Source organism: Alligator mississippiensis, chromosome 4 (assembly GCF_030867095.1).
Source record: "Alligator mississippiensis isolate rAllMis1 chromosome 4, rAllMis1, whole genome shotgun sequence".
Classification (NCBI taxonomy): domain Eukaryota; kingdom Metazoa; phylum Chordata; order Crocodylia; family Alligatoridae; genus Alligator; species Alligator mississippiensis.
In genome coordinates, this window is record NC_081827.1 from 28,334,360 (window position 1) to 28,361,920 (window position 27,561).

Consider the following 27,561-nt stretch of genomic DNA (forward strand, 5'->3'; position numbering starts at 1 on the left):
GGGTCAGGGGAAGGGGCGCTGCCCCGGTCCCCCTCCAGGAGAGCCGGAGATCGCGGCGGTGCCCGGCGCTGAGACGCCGGGACGAGGGGAAGTCCTTCCCGCAGCCCCCGGCTCTGGGCGCGGGTGGCTCGGCCCCCTCCCGCTCCCGGCGCAGAGCTGGGTGCCCGCACGGGCCCGGCCCGGCGGGAACAGGAAGGAGCGGGGATGCCGGGGCTGGCAGCCCGCCGGCGGCGGGAAACACAGACAGATTGGACTCGGGCAGAAATCCGAGCATGGGATGGAAAAGCCACGATCTGTGATCGGGGCAATTCCTCTGCGACGCGCTGGCAAAGCCCCCCAAACTATTTCAGGGTGAATTAGAGTCCGCTTTATGGCCAGCTTTTGTCTGTGACTTGTCCCGAGGCCCCCAGGCTGTTTGTCTGCAGAAGAGTTTTTCTGCAGAGGTGAACACTGGTGTGGCACTGGCAGCTAGTGTTAGTCTGAGTGTTTCAAAGCTTGACAAAGGCTGAAACTGAAAATGTTTTTGCACCATTTTTCCGTGCAAGCTGGGTTACGGTGTGCGCTGGCAGTGCTGGTTCCCCTGCAGCCTGCAACCCAGACTGCAGCCTTGCTGCGAGATCTGGAAAGAGAGATGCGGACCAGCCTGTTGGCCCTGTCACAGCTAAGCTTAGCCCAGAAACATAAACGATGTAAAAGCCAAAAGCTAAAGTGATTACTACCCTCAGGTATTATTAACAATACAGGAGAGGAATTTTTTTAAATGTTATTTTAACCCAACAGTAAAACGTCAAAGGACAAAATGAGAGTAAATGCCGTGTTTAACTGTGTGAAGTGTGTGGGTGTAAGGGGCTTTTAAGGGCTCTGCTACAAGGCGAAGGTGGACACAAGTCTGGTTGTAACAGATCCATTTTGATCCTATCCAGCTTGTGGTGGCAACTGACATTTTGTAACCTGTTACCAGTCACATAGCTCGGTTCCTGTCTGCATTGGCAGTGGTGTGGGGCATTGGTGATGCGTAGGGGGTGCATGTGAAGGCACGTGTGCCCCCTGAGATTGGCGGCTGCCAGCAGTGCCTGCAAGTGTTTGCCACTCAGCACCAAAACAGCACAAGCTTTCACTACATTGTGCCCCCCAAATTGCCCAACATTTCCCATGACTATACATTTCCTGGTACATTTTTCTTGTACGTTTCCTGGACCACCACAGCTGCAACCCTGTTGACAGCACTTCTTTCAGGAGCACTGTGTGTTGGCATTTCCTCTGCTTTAACATTTATTGGAGTACCATTTATAGGGATGCTACCCCTCAGTCTGAGAAGCAGAAGTGTGTGCCAGAGATTTCAGTATTTGGGTTTTGCTCCCCATGTTCCTTCTGCTAGGTTTTAGGTGGGGAAGATGCACAGGCATCTACTGCTCAGACCCTGCAGAATAGCATCCCTATAAATGCATAGGTGGATTAACGCATGGGCCAGCAGGGCCTGGGCCCAGGGCCCCTGATTGGCCCCAGATGCCTGCGTTCCCATGGGAAACAATGGGTTTCTCCTTGCTGGTGAGCAGCATTATAGCCTGCAAGGGGCTGCTTGGAGTGAGACATAGGGGCACCATGTGCATGTGCACAGCTGCACACATGTACATAGCCTGAAACACGGCCAGGTGCTGTGAAGACCAGCTTCCTGCAGGTAAGTATATGGGGGGGGGCAGATCAAGGCCCCCACGGTGAACAAATGACTGGGGCTGGGGGTGCTGACCAGAAGCAGTGAATGGGGCCAGGACAGGGAGCAGGACGAAGCCACAGGCAGCTTATCCAGGGGTTGCTGGGGGAGTGGCTCCCTGCTGCTGTATGCACCCTAAAGGGGAGGCATGAAGGGAGCACATGCCCCCCCAGGATTTGTGTGCGGGGTGGATGCAGGCTGCTTGCTGCGGGCTTGGGGCTTGCTGCCCTGCTGCCTTTACCTTGGGAACCCTGCGCTTTCCGCACACCCCCTGCCTGCCTGGCAGCAGTGGGGGTGGTGAGTTGTGCCTTCTGCTACCGGGTTGGCAGGGAATGCACAGCCTGTGTGGGGTCCCCAGGGCAAAGGCAGCAGAGCGGAGAGCCCCAAGCCTGCAGCATGCAGCCCACATCCACCATCGGCCCACTTGACTCCACCTGTGGCTACCTTCTGAACTCGAAGCAATAGGGCTGGGTTTAGATGTCATCAGACAGTGCCACTCCATGTCCTTTCAGCAGAACAATGCTTCTGACCAAGCCAGAACAAATTTTTCAAGTTTGGGACAAAACTACTGTTTCAGGGAGTCCTTGGAGACATCAGGACCGACAATGCAGGACATTCAGTCATTTCGCTATGTGCCACCTTAGGCTTCTAACTGTTCAGTTAATATTCAGGAGTTAGTAACCGATTAGTAAGCGTGTAAGGGGGGGATTCTGATCACGTGTTTAACCAGCCATGCCCAGAACTCATGCCCAGATCTGTTTAGAGGCACTTCAGAGTTACATTGGGGATGGGGCCTTGGTATGTAAACAAGGGCCTTAACCTTGTTCCCCTACATGGTATGGCCTCATCTACAGTATAAATGGAAGCAGACAGGAACTGAGTACTCAAAAGTGGTTTTACTTTTAAGTGTGGTTTGGCTATGAGGCTGTTTCTCATTAGTGGAGCATGCTGAAGTGAGTTTTGTTGCACGAAGAGTTCTTCCTTCCCATAGATTCGGGGGGCGGGGAACAAGACAGGAGGGGATGTTGGTGAGACAGGATTTGCTGGAAGTGTGGAGCAGTTTATTATCATAGTGGGAGCTTTCCTTCCTGCTTATCAGTCACTGGGAAGAGAGAGGGAGGACTGAATGTGGTTGTAAGGGGCAAACAGTCACTACACCACTCCTCCTCCTCCTACCTAATTAGTAAACTCCCAGGGTTGGAGAAAGGGGCACACATGGGCTTAATCATTAGGCAACAAAGTTAGCTTAGAACAGAGAGGAAAGTTTTACTAGTAAATAAATGCTTGTAAACTGGTTTTAAAGATGAAAGCATTTCCTTTCCTGCTGTGGCTCCTGCTTTCTGGAGACTGAGAAAAAAGGAAAAGAAGTATTTAAGTTTGATGATGGAGCATTATTGTGAAATAGTGATCCAGGGAATTTCTTGATGAATCTGGACACTGTCCTGCAATGCTTACCCAGATGAGAAGTCAGTGGAACTAGTCACATGAATAAAATACACACAAATCTAAATTCATGCCAGATTGGTGGCTTTAAGGACTACTGCACACTTACAGAGCATGGATTAAGGATGCCCCGTGTCATTCAGTGGGCTCATCTACATGAGATGTTTACTCTCATGTAATCCTCAGCAGTGCACATGCAGGTGCTGACGTGGCTGGCTGGGGCATGAGGGTGCTTCAGCGAGGAGGCTGCCTGCCAGCAAGCCCCACACGGGAGCACTCTCGCCCTCCAGCCAGCCCCTCCGCAGCACATTGAGCTGAGTCAGAGCAGTCCTGGGTTGGCAGGCTGACTACCCCGGACCCCCTGCCAGCCAGGGCTGCTCTGCTTGGGCCTGCACATAGGATGCCGGCCAAAGGATTTGGAAGCATCTGAAGCCCCAGGCTGGGGTGGAGGATGCTTGCTGGTAGTAGGGCCACATATGGTTCTTGAATGACTCATGAATTTGGAATTGATTTGGCTGATTTGACTTGGGACACAAAACTTTTTCTTAAAAAAAAAGTGCGCCGGGGTGGGGCTGCTCTGACCTAGCTCAAAGCACTGTGGTCCTGAGCACACATTTAAATGGCATGCCCAGGAGCAATAAACTCTGGTATGATATGTAGTGAAGTTTATTGCTTTGTATTAATTGCACGTGTAGATGTGCCAGTGATCTCAAAAGTTAAGCCTCACAGAACCCCTTTGCAGTAGGTAAAGGGTGCCCATTTACCAGATGGATAAACAAACACAGAGATTCCAAATTATTTGCTCTAAAAGTTAAACACCCAGTCAGTGGTAAAGTCTAGAACAGGGGTTCTCAATCCTGGGCCCACGGCCCAGCACCAGACCATGGCGAGCCAGCTGCTAGTCTGCAGCATGGTTGGCTGTTGAACTGGAAGTGGCCACAGACTGGCAAACCACAGCCGCCCCAGAGCTGGGCAGAGAGGCCGTGGCTCCTGCAGGGCCTGTGCAGGGTTTGTTCCCCCAGCCCGGACCACTTCAGAGCCACATTTTGCCAGGCTGCAGCATAAAAACTTTGGGAACCCCTGGTCTAAAATAAAATGCAGGAAACTTGACCAGAGAAGCAGTGGGTATTTTGCATTAGAGATGTACAGGAAACAAGGCATGATTAAGTGAAAGGGGGAAAGGATTGTTTTTTTCTGAAATCCCTGCTTTTCCAATAGCCAATAAACATTTTTTTTAGGTTTGAAAACCTATTTCAATCACAGTTTGCTTACATCCTTAAAGCAGTACTACAACTTAATAAATATAAATACTTAATTTAGCAAAAAAGAAAACTTTTGAATATGTTGTGCCTAGAAGTCCGTAGCTATAAAGGAAACATATTTTATAGGCATGTCTACACAGCAGCTTCAAGGCAGCAACAGTGTGCTCTAGCACCTCATGCTGGTTAGCACTGCCACGATGTCATGAATGTGACTACCCTGCTTCTGACTCAAGAGATAGCGTGTGCAGAGCAGCAAAGGGTATTGAGCATAACACTGCCTGGCACAGTAAGTTTGCAGCATATCTATGCCCCATATCTAGTGCAGTAGGTGTGAGTGAGTGTGTTGCTCTAAGTACTGTTTAATGTTCTTTAGATTTTCTCTCTTTTAATCCCCTCTATCCTATTTTTCACCCCCTCTCTTCACTGAATGTTCCTCTCCACTCTTTTCTTCACAGAATCTTAGGGCTGCTCTCGCCTACAAAATGTCAGGCTAGGTAAATTAGCTCACACAGCGCTCCATGTCTTTGTGATTAGACTGATTCTAGTACCAAAGCTAGCTCGGATGTCTTGCCATTTCAATCTTTAGTATAGACATGCCTTGTAGTATCAGGAATTGGGATAATTTAATCATCATCATGCCAGCTATCCCAACACAGAACATAACCAAGTTCATTTATCACAATTCTGTCTGAACATGGTAATAATGCTTAGGAATGAAATAAGACTCTGAATTAGATTTTCAAACTGTCACATGGAATTTTGCAAAAACACTGAATGATTTTGTTTTCATTCCAATGAGGAGTGAAAACACTTAGAAGTTTCAAAAGTTGTTGGTAAATGGGATTGTTATCTGCTAGCCAGCTCTCCCAATGAGTCTAAGTGGTTATGTCCATATCTTGCTTTGATGAATATACTAGATAGTGGACTCAGGGAAGTAAGTGGAACTGATTTAATTCTTCAGGTATATTTTCTTTACTTTCTACCTTTTCTTCCACCTGTTTTCCAGCAAACATTTTTCTTCCCATGTAGAGAAGTTAACACTGTCTTACACACCTCATGTTCCATTCTTTCTTTGTAGCTTCTCAAAAGCTATGGCAGCTATAACACTCCATAGACACAATAAAATTATCACTTTTTCCTCATCCTCAGCCCTCTTTTTGAAAAAAATTAGACTCTCAGCCTAGGGACAGACATTAAAAAAAACAGAGCCTAAACTGATTCCATCTTTGCAGGTTAGTCTAACCTGCCTAGATTGAACCAATTTGTAAGTGAACAGACATTCACAAAATTAGACTCCCAGTGGGGGATGGTGCAGGCACCTTGGAGATCTTCAAAAGGAGACTGGATGCACACCTTGCTGGGGTTATTTGACCCCAGCAGTCTTTTCTGCGCAGAGGAGTGGGGCTGGACCCAATGATTTCACAAGGTCCCTTCCAGCCCTGAACTTCTGTGAATCTGCATGTGAATCTGTTAAATGCAGGCAGAGGCCTGCAATGGCTCAGGCCAGGTGCTGGGGGGGGGGGGGGGGGGGTGCTAGAGCAGTCCTCGGATGCAGGGAAGCTGTGCTGGGGGTCATAACCAGCTCCTGCAGGAGCTCAGAGTGAACTAGTTGGCAGGTGGGGAATTCCTCCCTCCTATCCCACTGGCATGGACCCAGGTCAGGGTCTGCCTGATGCTCCCTGCTTGCTGCTATAGGCCCTGAGGCAGAGGGGGCAGGGAGGGGAGTTATTTCCCCCTCTGCCCCTACTTCCCCTGGTGGACTGCAGTGGGGTCTGCCCACCCCAACTGCTGCCACCCATGCTTGCTCCCTGCGTGGGGCAAGCAGCGGGATAAGCCCCCTCCTGCCCCCTCTGCCAGATGCTGAAGAGAGGTGGCAATAACCCCCCTCCCTGCCCCCTCACCTAAGGGGCCCTGCCAGTCGGCCTCTGGCTGGGTCCTGCCTTGCCACTGGAGCACCGAGGGGGCAGGGCCCTGACGGGGGCTGTAGGCCCTCTCATGGTGTCTGGGGAGCGCAAGCCTCTCCCTGAGTCAGCGCTGCCATGAACTGGTGGCACCAGGGCTTGGAGGGGCCATAGGCCCCCCCCCCCCCCGCCACTGCTCATCTGTGACAGCTTTCCCTGCCCCCCCTCACCCGCCCCGCTGGGAAGAGGATTGCACTCTAGGACACTGTGACAGGGGCTGCTGCCCGCATCACCTTTGCTTCCCCCTCACCACTCCAGGGGCAGGGGAGCCGGGCCAGAGCCCTGCCAGCGCAGCCCCTGAGACAGGGGCAGGGAGGGGGGTTATTCCGCCCTCTGTCCCGGGGGACCGCAGCTGGGTGTGCCCACCCCGATGAGCAGCAGGATAAACCCCTTCCACTGGATGCCTGCTGAAGTACAGTTGTCTATGTTGATGCTTACAAGAAAGTTGAGTACTTTCTTTCTAATTAGACAAAGGGATGTGTACAAGCAGTTGGCTTGGTTTTCCAATTAAAATGTAGTTCGTTGACTTCGTTATAGTGAAGTAAGTCAGGTTGCTATATTCTTACCTATTTGCACTGTACTCATTTGTAAAGTCTTCCACATGAAGAAAAATGTTTAAAAGCACTAGAATTTTGTAGAATAATATACACATTAAACCAAAAAAAATGTGCATACCTCCATGCAGATGTCTTTCTTAGATTTAATGAAAGTAGTAATTTGGTTCCATCACTTTGCACAGTAAAATCTATTATACTGTTAAGGCATACTGTTTTGCCCAGGGCAGTTGGTTTGAACAATATCCCTAAAAATCTCATCTATGCCAATAATTCCCTGAATGTTACTTCAGTTCTCAAACACAATGATCCAACTCTGGAAATTTTATCTTTTCTGGATCAAAATAATGCTTGCCTTTAGATAAGGAATGTTTTAGACCACATTCCCAGTGTTACAGCCTGTAAATGTTACGTAGTTTATTGCTGCGGAGAATCCTACATTCTGCAAAAGCCGGCTTTAGTTGCCTGGGGTCCATCTCAACTCATTGCTCTAATCTTTTGGATAATTACAGCTATAACTGTCCTTCAGAATAAAACAGACAAATCAGATAATAGGATACCTGTGTTGGACAAGTGAGGTAAGAATATTGTTACTCTATAGATAAAATTGATCTTCATGGAGGAATATGTGGTATACCGCCCTGATAATACTTAACACTGAGGCTGGGATTTGGGGGCCTCATTTCCTTCTGAAAATCCCAGCACAAAACATTTTTTCTTGTGATTTTCCTTAAAGCTAGTTTCTCCTATTAAAAGGAAGTGTTAATCCTATATAGCTTTCCCTCACCAACCACTGGGGTTAGGCTCCTGAAAGTTGCCATAGTTGAGAAAACCATGGTTGGCAGGACAAAAGGCTTATGGGAAAAATGGCAGGTGGTGGGTTGATGCACAACCACGGGAAATGGTGATTACTCAAAACTGTATACCATGGTAGCCAAAATGGTATACAGGTTTCCCTTGATTTATGCAGGTTCTTTATATGCGAATTTGCTCCTTTGTGATGAGCATATTTAGACCCATAGTTCGTTATATGCAAGGTAAATCACTCTTATGCGATCAACATAGATGCCCCTCCGCCCAAGCAGGTAAGTCTGTGGGGAGAGGGGAAAAGACCGTGGCCCCACTCACCCCAGTCCTGGCTGCAGCAGCCTTAGGCACTTAAGTGCAAGCTGATTCCATGTTGTTCAAGTTCCTGAAAAACTGTTAATACAAAAAGTGGGGAGTCCTCTTTCTCTTCCTCCCTGCTTCTTCATGATGCAGTCTGAAGGGTAAAATGATGGTGTTACAAGAGTAGATGCAGTACTGGATTTTCAGGGACTGAACAAAGTTAACCAGAATTGCATTTAGGTGCCTAAAACTACCTAGATGCCCCAAGGGTGGAATAGGATTAGGCTGTCAATGTTCATAGGTATGAAGCAAATTAACTGAATACATTATAGCCAATACAAAAGCAGAGTTCAAATCCTGATACAATTGCAGTTTCATGGCAGATCTAGTAGTTTTTAGAAACACTGGTTCTATTATAGTTCAGTTAGAACAACCTGGATCTTTCCCACTTCAGATCAAAGTGTCCAGTTGTAGGCTTATAAATGTCAAGAGTGTAGCTAGCCAGTTACCTCAGTGCAGTTTGCTTGACCATTTAAGTGGATAGCCATTTTAGCATCTGGTCTGGCTCCATACTTACTTCCAAATTTATTAGGGATTTTTCTTGGTGGTAATCTCTATGCCGGTGTAGTGTTTGCAGAATCAGGCATAGACTTTTATAGCTGTGACATTTTTATTTTAAAGCACTTCAGCCTGTTTATATTCCTTTTCATGTGATTAGATAAATAATCCCAAATGAAAATTTTTGTCAAAACGTTTTTCATACTAAAGTAAACTGAAAATAGTGAATATACAATATTATTTCCTGTGTCATTTGGGATAATTTGTTTGTCTGCTTCCACCTAGTGGGCAAAAGGAAAATCACTACCTATCTCAATCTAATAATGTCCCAAAACTGCATGAGATTAAAGTGAGATGCCTCCTATGCACGAACAGCGTATGCCCCTGGCAGCTGGGGGGGCACGGCTGCATCAGTGGTGGCAGGAGCACAGTGGTGGGAGCCCAGCGGCAGTGAGCAGGGAGCTCCTGCAGACGCCACTGACACTGTCCATGGCGGCGGGCAAGTGCCGGCCAGGGGCAATCATGGACCACCTGCAGACAGAACGATGATGCCTTTTTGCAAGGGGTGCACCACCACGTGCAAGGGCTGCACGTGCACCTGCGTGTACCCCATATGTGTTGCCCCTGCTCCTATGTGTATCTTCAGAGAAAAAACAGTGTGAACATGTGCTCATGCTTTACTGGCTATGACAGGCTTACTTCTCTTAGTTCTCTCCCAGCTAAGATGACTAGAGTTTGAGAGTGGACCTGTGGCAAAGGTAAATGGGTATGGGAATGTGCATATAGGAGAGTGACAAAGGAAAAATGTATCTTCTTTTCAGTCCTGTAACCTCCACCCTTGCAGCACCCCTTTCCAACTAGATTTCCACATCAGACTGTGTAATTTTGTCTACAAACGTGGCAGGGAGCTTGGGGAGCTGGGGGAGCACAGGAGGGAAATGTGCAGGTCTGGTGGCAGGACTGTAAGGTATCAAATGGTGACAGACCCGGGGGATTTGCTGAACCTGTTACTGGCTGAGCCTTGTTTTGGTGGTTCCTCTTACAGCAAGTGAAGCACGATGGCTCATTGCTTTGAGCCAGCATGAAAACCATACCCTGCTTACTTCATCAAGTATTTTACTGAAAAATCATTAACTATCATCGTGTACATTAAATTGGACTAATAACCAACAGAAAATTAGTTTCTCTCTATACAGCACCACACAGAAAGAATATAGCCATATGATGCTGAAAAGATCAGAAATGGTAAAAGACAAACTGAGGCTTCAGCAAATTTCCAGCAGCATTTGAGACATGATACTTTATCAGGTCCTAACTTTTGCAAGTAGCATATTTGTTTTCTTGCTCCATTATTTCGTTTTTAATGGCTGTTACTTGATCCTCTAGTCGCTTTAGTTGATCAGCCTTATCTTGTCTAGTTTGATTCAGATCTTGGAGCTTCTTTTCCAAATCTGTAAGAGGAAAGTGGCATTTAATAATGTTTAATATTGTGTAAATAACATCTGGGGATAAAATCCATTTTCTTCGCATGTAGTTTTAAAAGAACAATCATATTTCTAAAAGGAAATGTTTTATGCAGGCTTGGAATGAAAGGTTTTGTTTGTGAATTGGGAAGGAATCCTTGCCTGAAAAGACATTTATCGGTTAGCCATTTTGGGCTAACAATCTTCCTCCATTTGTGTCAACAGGAGGGCATCATGAAGTATACTGGATATCTCTGCATGGTACTGAATCATGCCATGCTGATGTACCCTCCATAGTTTAATAAAATTACCGCAGTCTGCTTCTAATTAACATGCTGCTCTCCCTTATGGTGGTTTTATGTTGGTAATTCCACTAGTTTCTATGGTCTTGCACCCAATTTATATCAGTAAACCTAAGAGCCTCCATCTCCTTATCATGAAAACATGACCTGCTGATGAATCAAAATTGTACGTATTGTTTTCATTTCTATTACACCAGTCATCCTAGCAGGGCGTTGGATTCGATGACCTTGCAAAGTCCCTTCCAGGCCTACTTTCCTATGATTCTGTAGCAGCTGGGTTTTGGAATGGCTGTGGAATGCTCCGAAATAATGGAACTATTTTTTTCAGGATGTTTTTAGGTTTATTCTCTTTTGTTCCTCTTCTTTTGCTTCCTCTTTATCCTGAAAAAAATGCTTCCATTTTAATTTAAGGGTTAATTTCCTTTTTTTATAATATTTTTATGGATCCAACCTAGTAGGTACACGTCCATTTTGGAGCTCAACCCTGTGCCATTGAAAGAGCAATGACAAAATTATCATGCCTTTCAGTAGAAACAGGATTGGGACCATTAGGCAGAACTCTGCTATATGTTTTGGAGATTTGCTCGTGTGGTGACATTACTGAAACTATTATTTACATTTTATGTGACTACAGTAGAAGTAAACAGGTATGGGAGGCCGATGCTGAAGCAGATTTTCTACAGAGGCTCCCAGGTACCAAGGTTTTCATTCATCTGTATTTTGAAAATGTGTACAGAGTCAGTTTAGGACATCAAGAACCTGATCCTACTGGATGCTGAGCACCCTCCCCTCCCACTGGAATCAGTTGCAGGCAAGACCTCCTTCCATATTACATTTTTCAAAGCTTTTTTTCCCCTGTTTCCCAAGCAAACCTTCTGATTCCAATAGAAACTGTAGTTGCTCATCAGGATCATGTTTAGAGACTTGGTCTAAACAACTGTTGTCTTAGGTTTCCTTTTAAATCAATTCATTTTATCATTGTAACATCTGAGCCCACACTCTTAAATAGATGTAGGTTTCTTCTACCTTAGAGAGTTTTGCCAGCAGAATTGCATGACTGCATCCATGTTCAACTGTAGCAGGAACCTGCTTTTTGCTGGCAGTTACATTATCTCTGCCAGTGGAATGAGGCATCAGCTAGCAAAAGGCAGGCATAGACCACCCTCCCATATTTTTTTGCCAAATGGTCCAGTGTTTTCAGCAACTGCTGCCTTCCCAGGGTGCATGTTGATGACACAGTTGCTGGGTGTATTCATATGAACCCAACAGAAACATATGGACGTGTATGTATTCTGGTGGCTTGGTGGAGATGGCTGAGCAAGTTAAGTATACACAAGGCCTTAGACTTGGCTTAAAGAAGTATAGATTGTGGTGCAAACCCTGTTTTAAGTGATTTAGGTAAATCATTGTAACATGTGTGGGTAGATTATGCCTCTAGGTCAGGTGTTGTCACCTGGGGGTCACGGGTACTTAAAAAGGTTGTAGGGGGTACATGCAGGCGGGCAGGTGGGGATGGACTGATACATGGTGGCAGCTTCTCCCCTGGGTACTGCCAGCCCCACACAGCACACTGCAGTGCCACCCTGCCCCCCACTCCAGCTTGGTCTCCTGATTGACTGCTATAAGCGAAGGAAGACAAAAATTGGGGGGGCTGAGCACGCGCACCCCCCAGCAGGTAAGTCTGCAGGGGGAGGGGAAAGGGCCATGGGCGTGGTTGGAGGGAGTGAGGCTGGGGCAAGCACTGCCCAGGGTGGGGTGGGCGCGGGACGGAGCCACAACTTGTCCAGGGGGCACGGGGAGGGGGTGGCAGCTCCTACCACTGCACGCACCCCAGGAGGCATGGGGGACATGTGCCCTGGATCTGCACGGGGCAGGGCAGGCTGCCACTGTGGGCTGGGGCCGGGGCGGCACTGGGCTCTTTCCAGCAGGGTCTGGGCCACACTGTGCTCAGGGCAGGCAGCAGCAGTGCTGGGAGGGGAGGTTGGGGGCCTACAGCAAATTTTGGGGTGGCTGCAGCCTCCCCCCGTAGCCTCACTCCCAGTGCCACCACCACCGGCCCTGAGTGCAGCCTGCCTCAACCCTCAGCCTGCAGTGGCAGCCTGCCCTGCCCTGCACTGATCTGGGGGTACACACCCTCCGTGCTTCCCAGGGTGTACATAGCAGCAAGAGCTGCGCCCCCTGGATGAGCTGCTTGTGGGTCAGTCCCATGCCTCACCCCACCCCCTCTGGGCAGCACCTGCCCCTCCACTAGCCCCAGCCCCAGCCTCACTCTCTCCCTTACCGCTGTGCCCACTCTCCTCTCCACCCTTGCTGCAGCTGTCAGAAGCCTGTGGTTGGGCTGCTTTGCAGCCCTACCACTGCCCTGCGTTTGGGCGGGGGCTAAACCTCATTAGCCCCACCCTTCCACTCCCTATGAAGGGGTGCCCTTGTATCCTTTCATAGGTAGAACGGGTACACTTGTTAAAAAGGTTGAAACCCTGCTCTAGGTTGTAGGTTCCACAGTTTTCTTGGGTCTCCCACTGGTGGCATGAAAATGAAAAGTGACACCTGTTATTCTTTTAATTTTTTCTTCAGTCTCTTCAGCCAGTTTCTCTGCTTCTTCTTTTAGCTGCTTCAATTTTTCTAAAGTTTCCTTTGGAAGCCCCTTCCTTTTTAGCTTTTCTTGCAGAATGATGTATTTTCTTTTAAGGTTGGTAAATTCCTATAACAAAAAAACCAAACAAACAAAAAAACATTATTCTGTTTAACAATGCACCCTGTAATTAACTTGCCCTATATGAAGAGAGCAGGGATTTTTGTACCTCCTTTAATTATCTCACTTGGACCACACCTATGGTCTTTATTCTCTTAAATCCTAAAAAAACCCACCTAGGACAAGTATACATTAAAAGAAGCTTTGACAATGCAAAATATGGCAGAAATCAAAATAAAACAAACTGTTATTTGAGCAGCCCATAATGCAGAGGGGATGGAGATAGAAAGCAAATATCATTTAAGCAAGCTTGGAAAAGCATATACTTTCCTTTGTTCCTTTTCCTTTAATTGTTTTGTTTACATTTCTATTTTTAGCATACAGCTTAATTTAGCTTTAATAAACTAGCCATAACACAAGTTTTATAATTTTGGTTATATAATATTTACTTTCTAGCTCAATCCCTACCTGGTTTAGGTTGCTGTGAGAGCCAAAGCTTGATTACTACTGGATTGCTTAGGTTAGGGACAGATATTACACATAAACTGGTTTAAATGATCAGAAACTGGTTTAAACCTGTAACAGAACAGATGTTCAGTGCACATAAACCAGTTTGAGATAAACCTGGTTGAATGTAGTATCAGATTTAACTGATTTGGGTCAAACCGGTTCATGCAATGTCTGTCCCAGACCCCTTACTGGTTTAAGTTAAACCAGACTCCCCCAGTATCCCGGCATGCTTTCTGGGTTGGGCGGGGCTCTCTGCTCCACAGCAGGGCTGGCCCCTCCCCACTGCTCCCTGGCTGCAGCTCTGGCAGAAGCTGCAGGCTCTTCCCTCCCCCACCCCATCACTCCCTGCTAAGCAGGAATTCCCCCCTCCCCTCTGTCTTGCTGAGAGGTGTCTGTGTATTAGCTAGCAGACCACATACTGGCTATGGGTCAAAGGCAGAATCAACAGGTAGCTGGTAATGTCCCTCTGTTGTTTTCTTAATGGGTGATAAACACTGACCTAGGGGTGATAAATGCTGTTATCAATTCCCTGCCAGACTAATCAGAGTGTCCTGTCGGGCCCTGACCATACACCCCTCAGCTCAGTTCTGTCCAAGGGAAGGGAGGGCTGCTCTAGCACCCCCCAGCTTCTAGCCTGAGCCACTGCAGGCATGTGCCTACATGTCTGGGATGTCTGTTCAGTTACAAACTGAGTTAGCCTAGCCAGGTTAGACTAATCTGCAAAGTGAATCAATTCAGGCTCAGGCTTTTTGAATGTCTGTCCCTAGTCTTATATCCAGGAGCTCATTCAATGCATGCTTGAGTTTTTGAACTGTATGTTACCCATACACAGAAGTTCTGGAAAGTTTCTACCTGTCCCATAAAACTGAAGCTATACTGAGTTTCAAGAAACAAACACACAGTTCCTTCTCCCTGTTTTCTCTAAAGCAGTGGTGCTCAACCTTTAGCTCACAGGGCCATGTCAGCCTGCCTGTGGTGCTCCCAAGCCTGAAATTTGGCAGCAAAGAAGGGGTTGCCACAGCTTTGAAATGTGAAAAACCTGTTTGCAGTGCATGGCTCTGGAAGCTGTGTCAATTAATGCTACCTGCTGGTCCCCCACTCAAATTTCTGTACCCCTGGGGAATCCTGCAAGCCAGATGATATGGCCCCTTTCATTGGTGCATAGGGTTGCTCCATGGCTGGATCTGGGTTGTGGGATCTAGCTCATAGACTGGCTCTGTACCACTCATCTGGTCCATAGGGCTGGAAGGAAAGAACCACTACTCTGAAGGAAAAGGGACAGAGTAAGTCATAGAACACTTGTGCCTCATAGCATAAATAATAGTTTACTCTACCACTAGTCCTACTGACTTCCATTATCACATGAAGTTCTGTTTAGTGCAATCATTTGTATCACAAAAAGACTCAAGATTTGTGTTAATTTATACTGCTATAAGCAAACAGGACTATAATTTGCTGGTTAAATTAAATTAGAAAGAAATGCTTCTGGATCTGTCATAAGGGAATGGTTTAATCTCAAGAGGAGCACAGGAACACAATTGTGCTGCTACATGTTGTATTGAAAAGTACTGCAAACCATGTAGGAAGGAACACTTTTTTTCTTTTGAATTCTTTACTTTATCAGAGTCCAGAGCTGTTTCCTGTGCCCTTTCTGCATCTGCTTTGGCCTCTGCTGCTTGGTCCTTGTTAGTCACCATTTTTGCCTGTAATGTGGCAATTTCATTGTCCAACTGAGACTTCTTTTCTGACAAGTTTTCCAGTTCATCATTTCCCTTGTTTACTTGATTCTCAGCCTAAAGGAAAACAACAAGTTTTACACAACATGTTTCCTCACTGCTGAAGGATATTATTACCAAACAATTAACAAGATGACTCTTCTAAAGTGGATTGGGGGCCATACCTGGGCCAGATTCTCTTATCATTTAGTGTACATTTACACCAATCTAACCTTGAGATCTTCAAGTTAATGCAACCTTTGTTTTAGAAAAAAGAGTTTAAGAAAACTGTACCCAGAAATACCTGGGAGATTTTTATTCCGATTCCCTGTAGGTCTCCGTTCAACCCGTTGACGATGTCTTTAGTTTGCTGTTGAGTGTTTTTAGCCTTTTTCAGGTTATTTAGCATTTCAGAAGAAGAAGGAAGAGCTTTAGTTGCTTCCCTAAATAAATAATTGCAGTGTGTTAGCATAATAAGACATCCTCAGATGAATCCAGAAATGCAGCAATAGAGCCCTATATCCCTGACCAAACAGTATTCATCAGCTCTTTCAAAAAACCCTGGAATTGTGGGTCTCCAAAAGCAAAATGCAACATCTACCTGTTTCTTTAAAGACGTTAAAGTTAAAGGCTGAAGCTACGGATGGCTAAGGAGTAGCCCAGGATGTAAACAAAATTTCTGCCTCCCCCCACCCCCAAATTCCTATGTTGGAAGCAAACCTCCCCATAGCCCAGATATAAAGTCTCAACAGTTCCCAGTTCAGCAGAGAGAGGAGTTAAGATTTAGCAAAGATGTAACCTTTTCTGACTTAGGCAGATGTATGTGGTGAGAAAGGACATGGATCATTACCACTGGAGAGGCTCCAGTGAACATGAAAATATAAAACCTGCTGTGTTCAAAGCCCTGAACTTTATCTTCTTTATAGCCAGCATAACCCTTTCCCTACATACTGATGTGTGACCTCACTAATATGTTTGTATTGTATGCATTGCAATTTTATCCAGACTCATCGCATCAGCAAGAGATGATACTACTCACTCTGCTTGTTTAGCTTCCACCAAGAGCGTCTGAGCTTCCTCCACTTGTTTATTTAGCTTGTCCAGATTTATTTCATAGTTCTCACAGTGTGTGATGAGGTTTCTAATTTTCTCAAGTGTATTTGCTAGCTGCTGTGCAGTCCTTGGGAGGTTTATGTGTAAAACATAATTTGCAACCTTCTCTATGTCTTCTGGAGATGCACTCTCATCTTGAAAAAATTGGGGCAGAGTACAGGGTAAAGTGAATCATTAGGTTTAAACATTAGTGCTGTGTCCTACATCCTCTGAGTTATGTCAGACAATAAAGTAGATAAGCACAGCAAGAGGGCAAGAGAATTCTCTCTAACTTTTCATAATGCAATATAATAATTGTGAGGTGCTGCTCTTAGTTTTGTCAGAAAAGGATGACAAAGGACTTGAACCAGGTTATGAATGCTCCAATTTAGAACTTGGTCCTTCAACATCAGGGTACAACACAGAAAAGCCCATTTCTTTCACCCATTAGATCAGGGGTGGGCAAAATACAGCCCGCCGGCCAGATCCAGCCTGCAGGGACTCTAAACAATTTAGAAAATTAATATTTATCTGCCCCTGGTTCCTGTCAAAGATGACAGGAGCCAGGGGCAGTAGAACCCAGGGGAAGCCCCAGCAGGCTTCTGCAACAGCAGGACCCACCTGGCCCTGCCCCCTGCCCAGCCGGAAGCCCCTGCCTAGCAGGGACTTCTGGCTTCGGTCCGTGGGGCTGTTTGTGGCTGTGCCAGCACGGGAAATTCAGGTAAGAAGGGAGGCAGAGGAGGACTGCAGGGATCGCCCCAGTCCTCAGGGCTGAGCCAGCTCCTGCTAAGCCCCATGGTATGGCCATGCATCCAGGAGCCAGTGGGCAGGTGGGAAAGAGGCAGTGGGGGTGGAGGGGAGTGGAAGGGAGTAGGACCATGGGGCCTGTGCTGGTGTCCTGGGTCCAGTTCCAGCGGGGCCCAGAGCGGGGCAGTCGGAGCGTGGGGCACGGGCTGGCAGGGGTCTCTGGAGCTGGACTGGGCTGCACCAGCAGGGAGAGGGGGGAGCTGACCTGGCTTCATAGAGCCCTTGCTGGTGAGGACCCCATGCTCCTTCCGCCCTGCTCTGGGCCCTGCTGGTGCTGGGACACTAGTGCAGGCCCCATGCTCCCACGCAGCTGCTGCTGGCTCCCACATGCCCGTTCACTCCCAGTGCTCCTGCCCCAGCCCCGTGGTACAGATGGGGAGCAGTGCACAGCCCTGACCCCATGCTTGCCCGTGGGGAATGAGCTGATGCTTAGCATGGGGGAAAAGCAGCCTCCCCTCCTCGTGGCCAGCGCTTCCTGCTGCAGCCACTCACAGCCTGCACAGGGCTGTCCTGCCTCTCTGCTGCATCTCCGCTACCCAGGCTAGCAATGGCAGTGGGGAATGAGCTGGTGTTCAGTGCAGGGGAAAAGCAGCCGCTCCCCTTCCCCGTGGCCAGCGCCCCATGTTGCAGCTGGTCGGAGCCCACGCGGGGCTGCCTGTGCCTGCTCTCCATTGCCACTGCTGCACCACGGGGTGGCGGTGATGTGGTGGAGAGGCAGGACAGCCCTACACAGGCTGTGAGTGGCTGCAGCGCAGAGCACCGGCCACAGGGGTGGGAGTGCTTTTCCCCTGCAATGAGCACCAGCTCGTTCCCTGCAGGTGAGCACGGGATCAGGGCTGTGTGCTGCTGCCTGCCTGTACCACGGGGCTGGGTCAGGAGCACTGGGAGTGGGCGCACGGGAGCCAACAGCAGCCAGGAGGAAGTGGAGGGCCCATGCTGGTGTCCTGGGGCCAGGGCCGGCAGGGCCCTGAGCAGGGCGGCAGGAGTGGGGGATCCCAGCCAGCAGGGGCTCTATAGAGCCAGGTTAGCTCCCCCCTCTCCCTGCTGGTGCAGCCCAGCCCAGCTCCCCAGACTCCTGCCAGCCCATGCCCCGCACTCCTACCACCCTGCTTTGGGCCCTGCTGCACTGGCCCTGGGACACTGGTGTAGGCCCCATGCTCCTGCTCACTCCCACTGCCCCCCTGCTGCCACTTTCCCCACATTCCTGCCCGGCCACTCTGCACTACGTGGCTCCCATATCCATATCCATACCCACACACACACATATCCCCACAAGCCCCGATATGCTATCACTTCTGCATATACACCACAAACATCCACATATCAGAATAAAAATATTTTTTTAATTGAATTAAAATATATTATTATGGGTGTTTGATTTTTAGTATGGCAATTTGTTTTTTCCCCCTGTAAGATAGCAAACCCTCTTCCCCAAAGGAGTACTTCCAGGGGCGAGGGGGAGGACTTCCAGTGGCAAAGGTCAGATGTTAGGGGCAGGACTTCAAGTTCCAACATGTTGGCCAGGGGGCGGGGCACCTGTCAAGGGGAGCGGCTACCCATGTGGCCCTTGACAGTTTGCCAAAAATTGGTAAGTGGCCCTCTGCCCAAAATAATTGACCACCCCTGCACTAGTTCAAAGGGTCACAGAGGTGAATGCTGTGCAAATGAGAAACTTCAATGTGTGCATATGAAGCCTTTAGGTGTGGAGTTGCCTGGGAGTCCTGGGAGCCTAAGGGACTTTTGAAAATCCCCCTCCTTCCTTTCCATGCTCAGAGGCAGGTCCCCTCCCCTCTCCTATCTCCCCCCTGTACCTGCTGCTACTGCTTCTCCCACTGTCCTGGGGGCTGAAAAAGCTTCAAAGCCATTGCTGCCTGTTCCAGCCAGGCTACACAGGGATGGGCTCAACTGGGAACAGTGACAGCAGTAGAGGAGAGAGGGAGAGAGGTTCCCCTTTCCCATGCCTGCTCCTAGGGGGTAGGGGGTGGGAATGCACTACTGCCCATCTCTGATGTTACCACTGCCTCTATCCTGTCTGAGCCCAGTGCCCTCATAGCCCAGCTGGAGTTTGCAAGACAAGGTTTGAAGCTTCCCTGGCCCAGGACAGTGGGGAAAGTAGTAGCAGCAGGCAAGGGATGGAAAGAGATGTGCCTCTGAATACAAAGGGGAAGAAGAGATTTTCTTTAGAAAAGTCCCCAGAGGCTTTGCTGTTGTGGTCTTACCCACACTTGTAGGTACGGGGAAGTGGGGAGGAGGAGGCTGGAAGCACAGTGCAGGCACCTCTGCAGCACAAGTGGCTGCTTCCATACCCGCTTTGCCAAACCCTGGATCCACACCTGAATTCAGAATAAAATCATAACAGTTGACCACACTTCATTGTTTTGTGTGTTCAACTTCCCAGAGGGAGGGAGGAAGCAAGGAAGTCAGGCAGGCAGGAATACTCAGTGGTGGTGGTGGTGGTGGTGGTGGTGGTGGTGGTGGTGTGTGTGTGTGTGTGTGTGTGTGTGTGTGTGTGTGTGTGTGTGTGTGTGTGTGTGTGTGTGTGTGTAAAAACACTACAGTTCCTTTCCTGACCTAGAAAGTGCCTTAGAGGAAGGTTTCAATACAAAAGATGCTTACATAAATGGAAGGTAAAATCTGGCCTCCATGCAGGAGCCCAAGTGTGGGGATGCAGATGTCCTGTACGTGTAGGCAGAAGTACCAGGTGCAGCTACTTTGCACCACCTGAACAGCATGTTACAGTTGCTAGATTGGGATACGGATCAATCCTGTGCTCCTCCATTGACTTGCCCTCACAGCCACACTCTGCTGGTCTATTCAAGGCTGGGCCAGTACACTATCATGCACATAAGTACTGCAGGAATAATGAGGAAAGGAAGGATTAGTGTCCCCTGTGCCCTGTCCTGGCTGCTCTTCCCATCAACTATTTTTTATCACATTCCACATATGGGTCTTCAGAGATAACGTATTTTCTGTCCAGGAGATGGGAGTTGGAAAGACTGCTACGGGCCTTGTCAGCTTGATTGGAGGGAAAAAAAATATCCCAGTGGTGCATGACTCATGTGAGCCAGCAGTCAGTGGATATACACGCTTCAAATGAAACACCCTAATACATGGTGACAGCCAGGACTTTTAATAGATCTCTGAGGGGGAAAAAAATCCCAAATACTCAGATGCCAAAAGTAGGGGGAAATCTGGGAAACAGTAAAATGAGGAAGTAGGTTGTTCAGATCTGATAAAAGATAGCAGATCAGACAAGGATGTTGAATGCTGTTTTCACAGGAGGAAAAGACAGTGCCCTCTGGAGCTGCACATGGTGAAGCATCATGTTACAGCTTGGAGAGATAAATGCCATACTATATTGAGATAAACCAAAGAAATGAGAGTCAAAGAAGAACTTTCCTTGAATATTTACCTAACAAAAAGTCTTTCACTTTCCTGATGAATTCCTTTGTGATCTCTCTGTCCATATCAATGTGATTCTTAGCTTTCTTTAGTTTCCCATGCAACTGTGAGCTTCTCAACTTGGTGTCTTCTGCCATTTTTCTGATGCTTCCAATCTGGAAATATTTTTAGATATAGTGGTATCCTTTTTTAGTGTTTAAATATCATTGCTTGGCAAACGTAGGTCCCATTTGAAACCACTAAACCAATCCCTATACAAGACTCAGGGACAGATGCTGGTCCCACGGAACTTAGTGGGAGTTACAGCATTAGCTTCATTTGGACCAAACACCAAAGACTAAACAACATCTTCCTTCCATTTCCAAACATAGCTCAAAGGTTGCTATATTGAAGTTAAAAAGCCTACAGCTCTAAAACAAGATGCTGTACATCACTCAATATTGCAATTATATACTGTATGGAAATTCATATTAAAGAAAAGATACAACTTGTAATGATATTTCCCCCCATCTTCTTGGAATTAATGTTAAAATTAGATTTAAAGAGACACTGTCAAGGCTATCAGAGTTTAAAAACATGCCTTTAAAAGTTGTAAGTTTCCATTCATTGTAATCACTGAATTGATGGATTTTCTTTAATTAGTAATGATCTAACAGTTTAAAAAACAAAACAAATATTTTCTTTGTTAGGGGCCATACTCTGCTTTGTATAAAGTTTCAAGCAATGCTTTTCTGCAATCCAAGGAGAAAGGAAATTCAGTTTCCATCTAATCACAAGGACAATGACAATAGCTTCCATTTCTGCTGCTTCTCTCATATCATGCTTCACATATATTAACTGATTCTCACAACATCCCTGAGAGAGTATAGCTATTTTCTGTATTCTAGAAACATGGAAGCTGAGGCTCAGAGAATCTAAAAGATGTGTTGCTAATTAACAAACACATTTCTCCCTGAAATGCAGACCTTTAATGACTAGGACTAAAAGAAGCTAGCACGAACAAATCATTTGTAATATTTTTTTTTTCAGTTTAATCCATGCACAATGCTGACAGCCCTTTGTACATAGTTTTACTGTTTCTGTGTATAGTCATTAAAGGATAGCTGACTACATGAAGGGTGCTGACAGATACGTAGCTCCCCACTGTAACTCATGGAACTTTGCCATGAGTTACAGTATTTCCCCAGACCCAACATGTTTGCTGTTGGGTCTGGGGGTTGGGGGATTGAGTTTTAGTTTGGAGTAGCTGTGTGTCTGAACCTCCCCTCCCCCAGCCTCAACTCCGGTGTTATCTTCAGAATGGGAGTGGGGAAAGGAAGGAGGGACGGAGTTCCATCTGGGGTTTGCCCAGTCTGCGCTGGACGGTGGGGCAGGTGGACTGACGCATAATGTGGGGGGACTCCAATTCACCCACCCCACCCTCCAGTGCAGGCTGGGCAAACCCCAGATGGAACTCCCTCCCCTCCTTTCTCCCCCTCTCATTCTGAAGGCAACACTGAGGGCAGGGCTGGAATGTATCAGCCCAGCACTGGGCTCGGGGCTTGGCTGTATCAGCCCAGCCCTGATCCTGGTGCATGCTGACAGAAGTTAATGATGGTGCTCTGCTTTGGAGAACCTACACCTGAACCCTCATGTAATGAGGATTCAGATTGTAAATGACCTTGTTACATAGCAAAGTAAAACCCATCCAATGTATTTTAGTTTGCTACATAACAAATTGCAACAGTGCATGGGGTGCTGGAAGCCCAGACGTACTCAGGGAAGCTTGGGCTTGGCAGGCTTCCAGCACCCCGTAAGCCATCCCTGCTGCCTTCTCCCACCACCATCACACCCAGCTGCCCTGAAGCCACCTTTCTGCACTGCCTCAGGGGCAAGCAAGCCCATTCCTGGGTGGTCCCAGGTGGGAAGGCGGTGGAGACAGTGCACAGAGTGCTGGAGTTTACCTGCCTTTCCTGCAGCCAGGGTGTGAGCGGTCTGTGGACCAAGCAGCCCCTGAGCTGCGTGGGGCCCTGGACCTTACCTCCATAGTGGCAGTGGCTCCCAGGTGGCACGCGGGGAGCAAGGCAAGTGAACTGATGGGAGGCCAATCACTGTGACATGACAGAATCCCCTAAATTGAAATGATGGATTTTTAATCAGCACAATTAAAAACGCACCAATTAAAAACCCACTGTTTCAATTTAGGAACTAAACTTAACATGTACAAGCAGCCATAGAGATTTGCTTTAGAAAACAATGATAGTATATAACCAGTTGCTCACTAATTTTGACACTGTCCCTTTTAAACTAATAGTGCACTTAGCTTATGGACATGACAATTTTAATGACTCATGCTTATCGTATGAATCACTACATTGTTTTTTACCTGCCAATAAATTCACAGAATGGGATAGATTTGATGGTACAGTACCTGCTTCTCAGGTTCTTGTAGCCAGCTAGTCAGTGTTTTTAACAGCATGTCTGTTTCCACAGCTTTCTTGACTGCACTGGCAGAGAGAGGAAGAGCTCCATTACAGGATGGCCCACCACACTGCCTGTTTCCATAACTATCTTGACATAAAGCTCCTCCGCAAGCTGCTATAACACATGGCAGGTTTCCTGGTAGTCCACAAATCTGAAATAAAACCATAATAAATATTAGGAAGCAGTGTGGAGTCTTTATGATTCTGAAATGTAACAGCTGTGGGGAGTGGGCTGGGGGGGGTAAGGGACATTGGACTGGTGACTGCCTCCTGAAGGATACAAACATATTTCTCAAGTTATATGAACAAACTGCCACTGAGACACTCTTCTTTAGGACGGTGGGCTGAGACTCAGCTGGTACGTAGCACACAAAACAATGCAATGGTGGATACAGTGAAGGAAGATCTTGGCCAAGAATGCTAGGCAACACAGCTACTCATACAGAAAGTGCCAATGGATCTTTAGGTCTAATCTACATTATAGATACAATTACATCAAAGAATCTATCTAAGTTTGGGTATTCAACAAATACCAAGTTAAATAAAGTTAAATCACTTGACCAGTCAAATATCGGTCAAACATTGTAAAAAATTGCCAATAGGTCCAAATAATACACAGAAAAAGCACAAATTTTCCATTAAGAAATGTGTCAGAAAACAATAAAATCATATTTCTGTCAAGAAAACTATAAAAAATGTAGTTTTTTTGGTAAAATTGCTATAATCTTTGACCAGTCAAAAATATGCAGTCAATTGACTGGTATATTGAAAATACTGACTGCCTTGTCAACCCTAAATCTAGTGACTACTTGATTATTCACTGGGTAAAAGGTCATCCCAAGTTCAGCAACCCATTGCGTCAGTGTTGTTAAGGCACATCAGGTTCTGTCATCAACCCCGCATAAAGACATAGTATGGCTAGTATTCACATCTGACTACCTTGAACTTTCCTGCCCAAATCCATTTAAAGCTGGGTCACCTGGAGGTAGCCTCAGGCTCTAGACCTGAGTGGATCTCAAATTCATACTTCTGAAGTTGTAGTCAAAAACTTTAACTACTCTGTCTTTGCACTCCATTTTACCACAGCCTGGTGACAAAGGTGGTTCATATTTAAAACAGATCAAACCTTAATCATGTGAAAAAAACTAAGGGCTAATAATGAAGAAACTGTCAGCCCAGCTTAGTTTAGCCTTGTTATGAAATACAGTTAAAGTCAAACCTATGCTACAGTTGGGAACCAGGCTTGAAGCCATGCTAGGCAGCTGAGCAGTGCTCAGATTCTGTGACATGATTACTTATGGACTTGGTAGGGCTTTGATGTCCATGCTGAGCAGACAGGGCCTGTTTTTAAGGCCTTATCACAAGAACCACAAGAAGAATGAAAGATTAAGTTGGCCAGCATGCCCATGTTGTCCAGGTATTTTAATGATGATGCTTAGATTGAGACCTGCCCCCACAAGGTCTCCTTTTTCAAATTTAAAATAAATGTAAAATTTCCTTAAAAATAACTCCTTTAGATCCATGTTATTGACTGGCAACAGCAAAACCTAGTATTTTATTTCTTTCTTCACTTAAAGAAAACCACAGCCCTTTACCTTTTCATTAAATTTATGGATATCTGGAGTCTTGATCATCTTGAGTTGTTCCAACATGTAAATCTTTTTTGAGGCCTGATCATCTAACATAGCGAGTACTTTATCTCTGGTGTTTCTGGAGTCCCTAATCAAAGCAGTTATTCCACTGATTTTCTCTTCAGCAGATGATGATGTTTGGTAATACTTTCTGATATTGGTGAAAGACTCTACACAAACAGAAATAACATTTTATATAGGCAAGGCTGACAATCATTATTGTATTGAATAAATGCATTCTAGATAAATTCTAGGCTGAACTAAGCTGTCATCTGGGCTTGGCTGTGGATGGTAGGGGAAATTATACCCCAGAAGGCAGGAACTGTGATTTGCTCAGTCAGGTTTGTGAACCTTTGTTCAGCCAGGGAGAGTGTTTTAATTTTAGCAAGATTTATTGATGCCAACTAATGACAGCTGAAAATGAATATAATTGGGTAGCACCTGCATCATTTTTGGAAACACAAGCTATATAGCCAGTTAAAGATAGAAAGGTATGAATGAGCTCTGATTAATGGTTCTGACAGCTACTGATTTATACTCATCAATAGCTCAGCAGCTGATGTCATTATGGGCTAGAGGGGAATGGCATATTCTATCATTTATGCTGTTCTGAGCTTGGTACGGGAGAAATGTAACACCCACTAGAAATGATCAGTTCTGTAACTGTTATTCTGACATTTAATCCCTTCCCTATTCAGCAGAATTTCTGAAAGTTAAATAAATGTTTTACTAAAGTGAGGCCTAATTTAGACATACTGCTGAAATTTCTGAGTTTCATTTGACTCTGAAAAAAATGCAGTTTCATGGCAAAGGGTGTTCTCTTTTAAAAAAATATTGTTTGTCTGTTAAGCCCATAAGCATGGCAAGTCCTTTCAAATCCGAATCTTTCCTGCTTGTTTAGCTCAAATTTTCATATATGTTGGAAACACAAAGGTTTGGAGCAAAAATAACGTATTTACTTTAAAAAACTGTAGCTTAAAAAACAGCTTAAAGAGAACTGATTTCTGAAACCCAAACATTTTACAAAACTAAAAATTCCAAGAAAAAGTTGTGAAGGTTTCAACAAACTCCAGACAGCCCTGGGTTCCTCCATAGCAGGGATCTCCCTTCAGTACAAGTCCAGAGCAGGGCCTTGAAAACATGCCTATGGAACTGTAGTAAGACAGACACCTTAACTACTCTGCCCCTAGACTCTGGCTTGTCCCCATGTACTTGATGGAAAGACTGTTTTACAATGAAGAATTGCACTGTGTGAATGATTTACAACGATTTGCGTCTTCATGAACTAGCCCACATACATTTTCACATGCATAGTTTATGAATCGGAAGGAGCAGGGGATGGTAAGGTCTCAGAGTTGTTCTATTTTAGAAGCAGCGTCTTACCACAGACTTGATTTACATTCCAGAAAAGCTTATTGATCATGTTTTAATGTCACAACTGCTACAAAGCCCAGGGCCAGAGCTGTTAATTTAATGAGTATTTATATATTGGGAACATTCATTTGAGGACATTGGCGTTCTTGCCTTTCCAGCAGTTCTAATTTAATTAATCATTTAAATGCTGGCATTTCTCAGACTGCCAGGCAAATGAATGCTTAGGAGAAGTCTCTACATTACTGAACCACTGTTCTGTAGACTTCTCTGCAAAATAGACAACGCATGGATTCCCTCTGCTTTTAGCCTCACCCTGTCCACATCACACCCCCCCCAAAGCCACCATAAATGTACAGAGGAAATAACCCTGGCATGGTGCTGGCACTCAGCTAAAGATGGGCTCCTGAGGTGTTCAGAGAGCAGGCAGCCAGTCTATTAATAGTACTGTCATATGCTTGGAAGCAAGGTGAATGGGTACATGGGGCCTTGAATGCACATGCAGTATACATTGGGAACCTTCCTTATGCATATGTTATATCAGTAGTTCTCAATCTATTTGCCATAGTGAGCCACACTTGCAGCTCTCCATGTGTTGTGGGCTGCACCCACACAACTTACTTCCTATGTATCCGTTTAAAAAATGTGTTGTATCTGTTGTCTGACAATAATGCAAAACAGATCAGTATTCTGTAATACCTCTCATTTCTACACTGTTAAATGTCTTTACCTTTTTTTTAACAGGATGTCACATGGCCCACAGAAGTGAGCTGATTGGGCTGCATGCAGCCTGCCTGCTACAGGTTGAGAACCACTGTTTTATACGGATGTCAGTCTGCAGTAGCATAACTAGGGGTGGGGGAGAAGGGCACCTGCCCTGGGCACCAAATTAGGAGGGTGCTGGCATTGCACCCCTCCTAAAGAATCCATGCCCCAGCAGCAAATGTACTCCCACAGCTTCCCATATGGGGAACTCCAGAACAGTCCCTTGCTGCTGCTGCTGCTTTAAGACAGGATGACCTTAATAATTTAAGGGAAATCCAGAATGGGGGTGGAGGTGGTAAAGGGCAGGGCTCTGGGCAGGATAGTGCAGCTGTACATGCACACCCATGCCCTGCCCTGCCGATGCCCCATGGCTCCCAAGAGTGGAGTTGAGCAGGGTACACAAACACATACACAGCCCCAGTCCTGCTGCTCCCAGGAGTGGGGCTGGGCAATGACCCTGTGACTCCTTTCCCCTGCCCCCAAGTCTACTGGGCAAGCGATTCCACTCACAGCCCAGCAGAGTCCAGACCAGCAGCCTATTAGCCAGACTCCCTGGAGAAAGTTGAAGCAAAAGTCCAAGATTCGCCCAAACCTACCCGCAGATGTGCCTGAGTCAGGAGCTGGGCACATCTGGGAGTTTCCCACCAATCCAGGACTTTTCCTTCATTTTTCACCAATGGCTGGGATGCTATGACAGCCTCTGAAATTCAGGACTCTCTTGACCAGCCTGGGATGTATGGTCACCCTACTTTA

The 27,561-nt window shown here is 46.5% G+C and overlaps 1 protein-coding gene across 7 annotated transcripts in view; it reads right to left on the reverse strand.

Annotated features, from left to right (window-relative positions):
* Positions 1-9,695: 9,695 nt before the first annotated feature.
* LAMB4 (laminin subunit beta 4) overlaps positions 9,696-27,561 on the reverse strand; it is a 93,764-nt gene continuing 75,898 nt past the window's right edge. For 5 of the 7 annotated variants that reach the window (XM_059725876.1, XM_059725875.1, XM_059725877.1 and 2 more), the window contains 8 exons: positions 24,637-24,842; positions 22,990-23,193; positions 20,590-20,734; positions 16,318-16,525; positions 15,583-15,721; positions 15,180-15,356; positions 12,909-13,062; positions 9,696-10,047 (listed from right to left, as the gene is read on the reverse strand). In XM_059725876.1, the coding sequence (XP_059581859.1) occupies positions 9,908-10,047; positions 12,909-13,062; positions 15,180-15,356; positions 15,583-15,721; positions 16,318-16,525; positions 20,590-20,734; positions 22,990-23,193; positions 24,637-24,842 (1,373 nt within the window). In that variant the 3' untranslated portion in view covers positions 9,696-9,907. Of the gene's footprint in view, positions 10,048-12,908; positions 13,063-15,179; positions 15,357-15,582; positions 15,722-16,317; positions 16,526-19,793; positions 20,029-20,589; positions 20,735-22,989; positions 23,194-24,636; positions 24,843-27,561 lie in introns of those variants that run through there. The other 2 variants (XR_009461522.1, XM_059725879.1) reach the window with 2 other exon arrangements.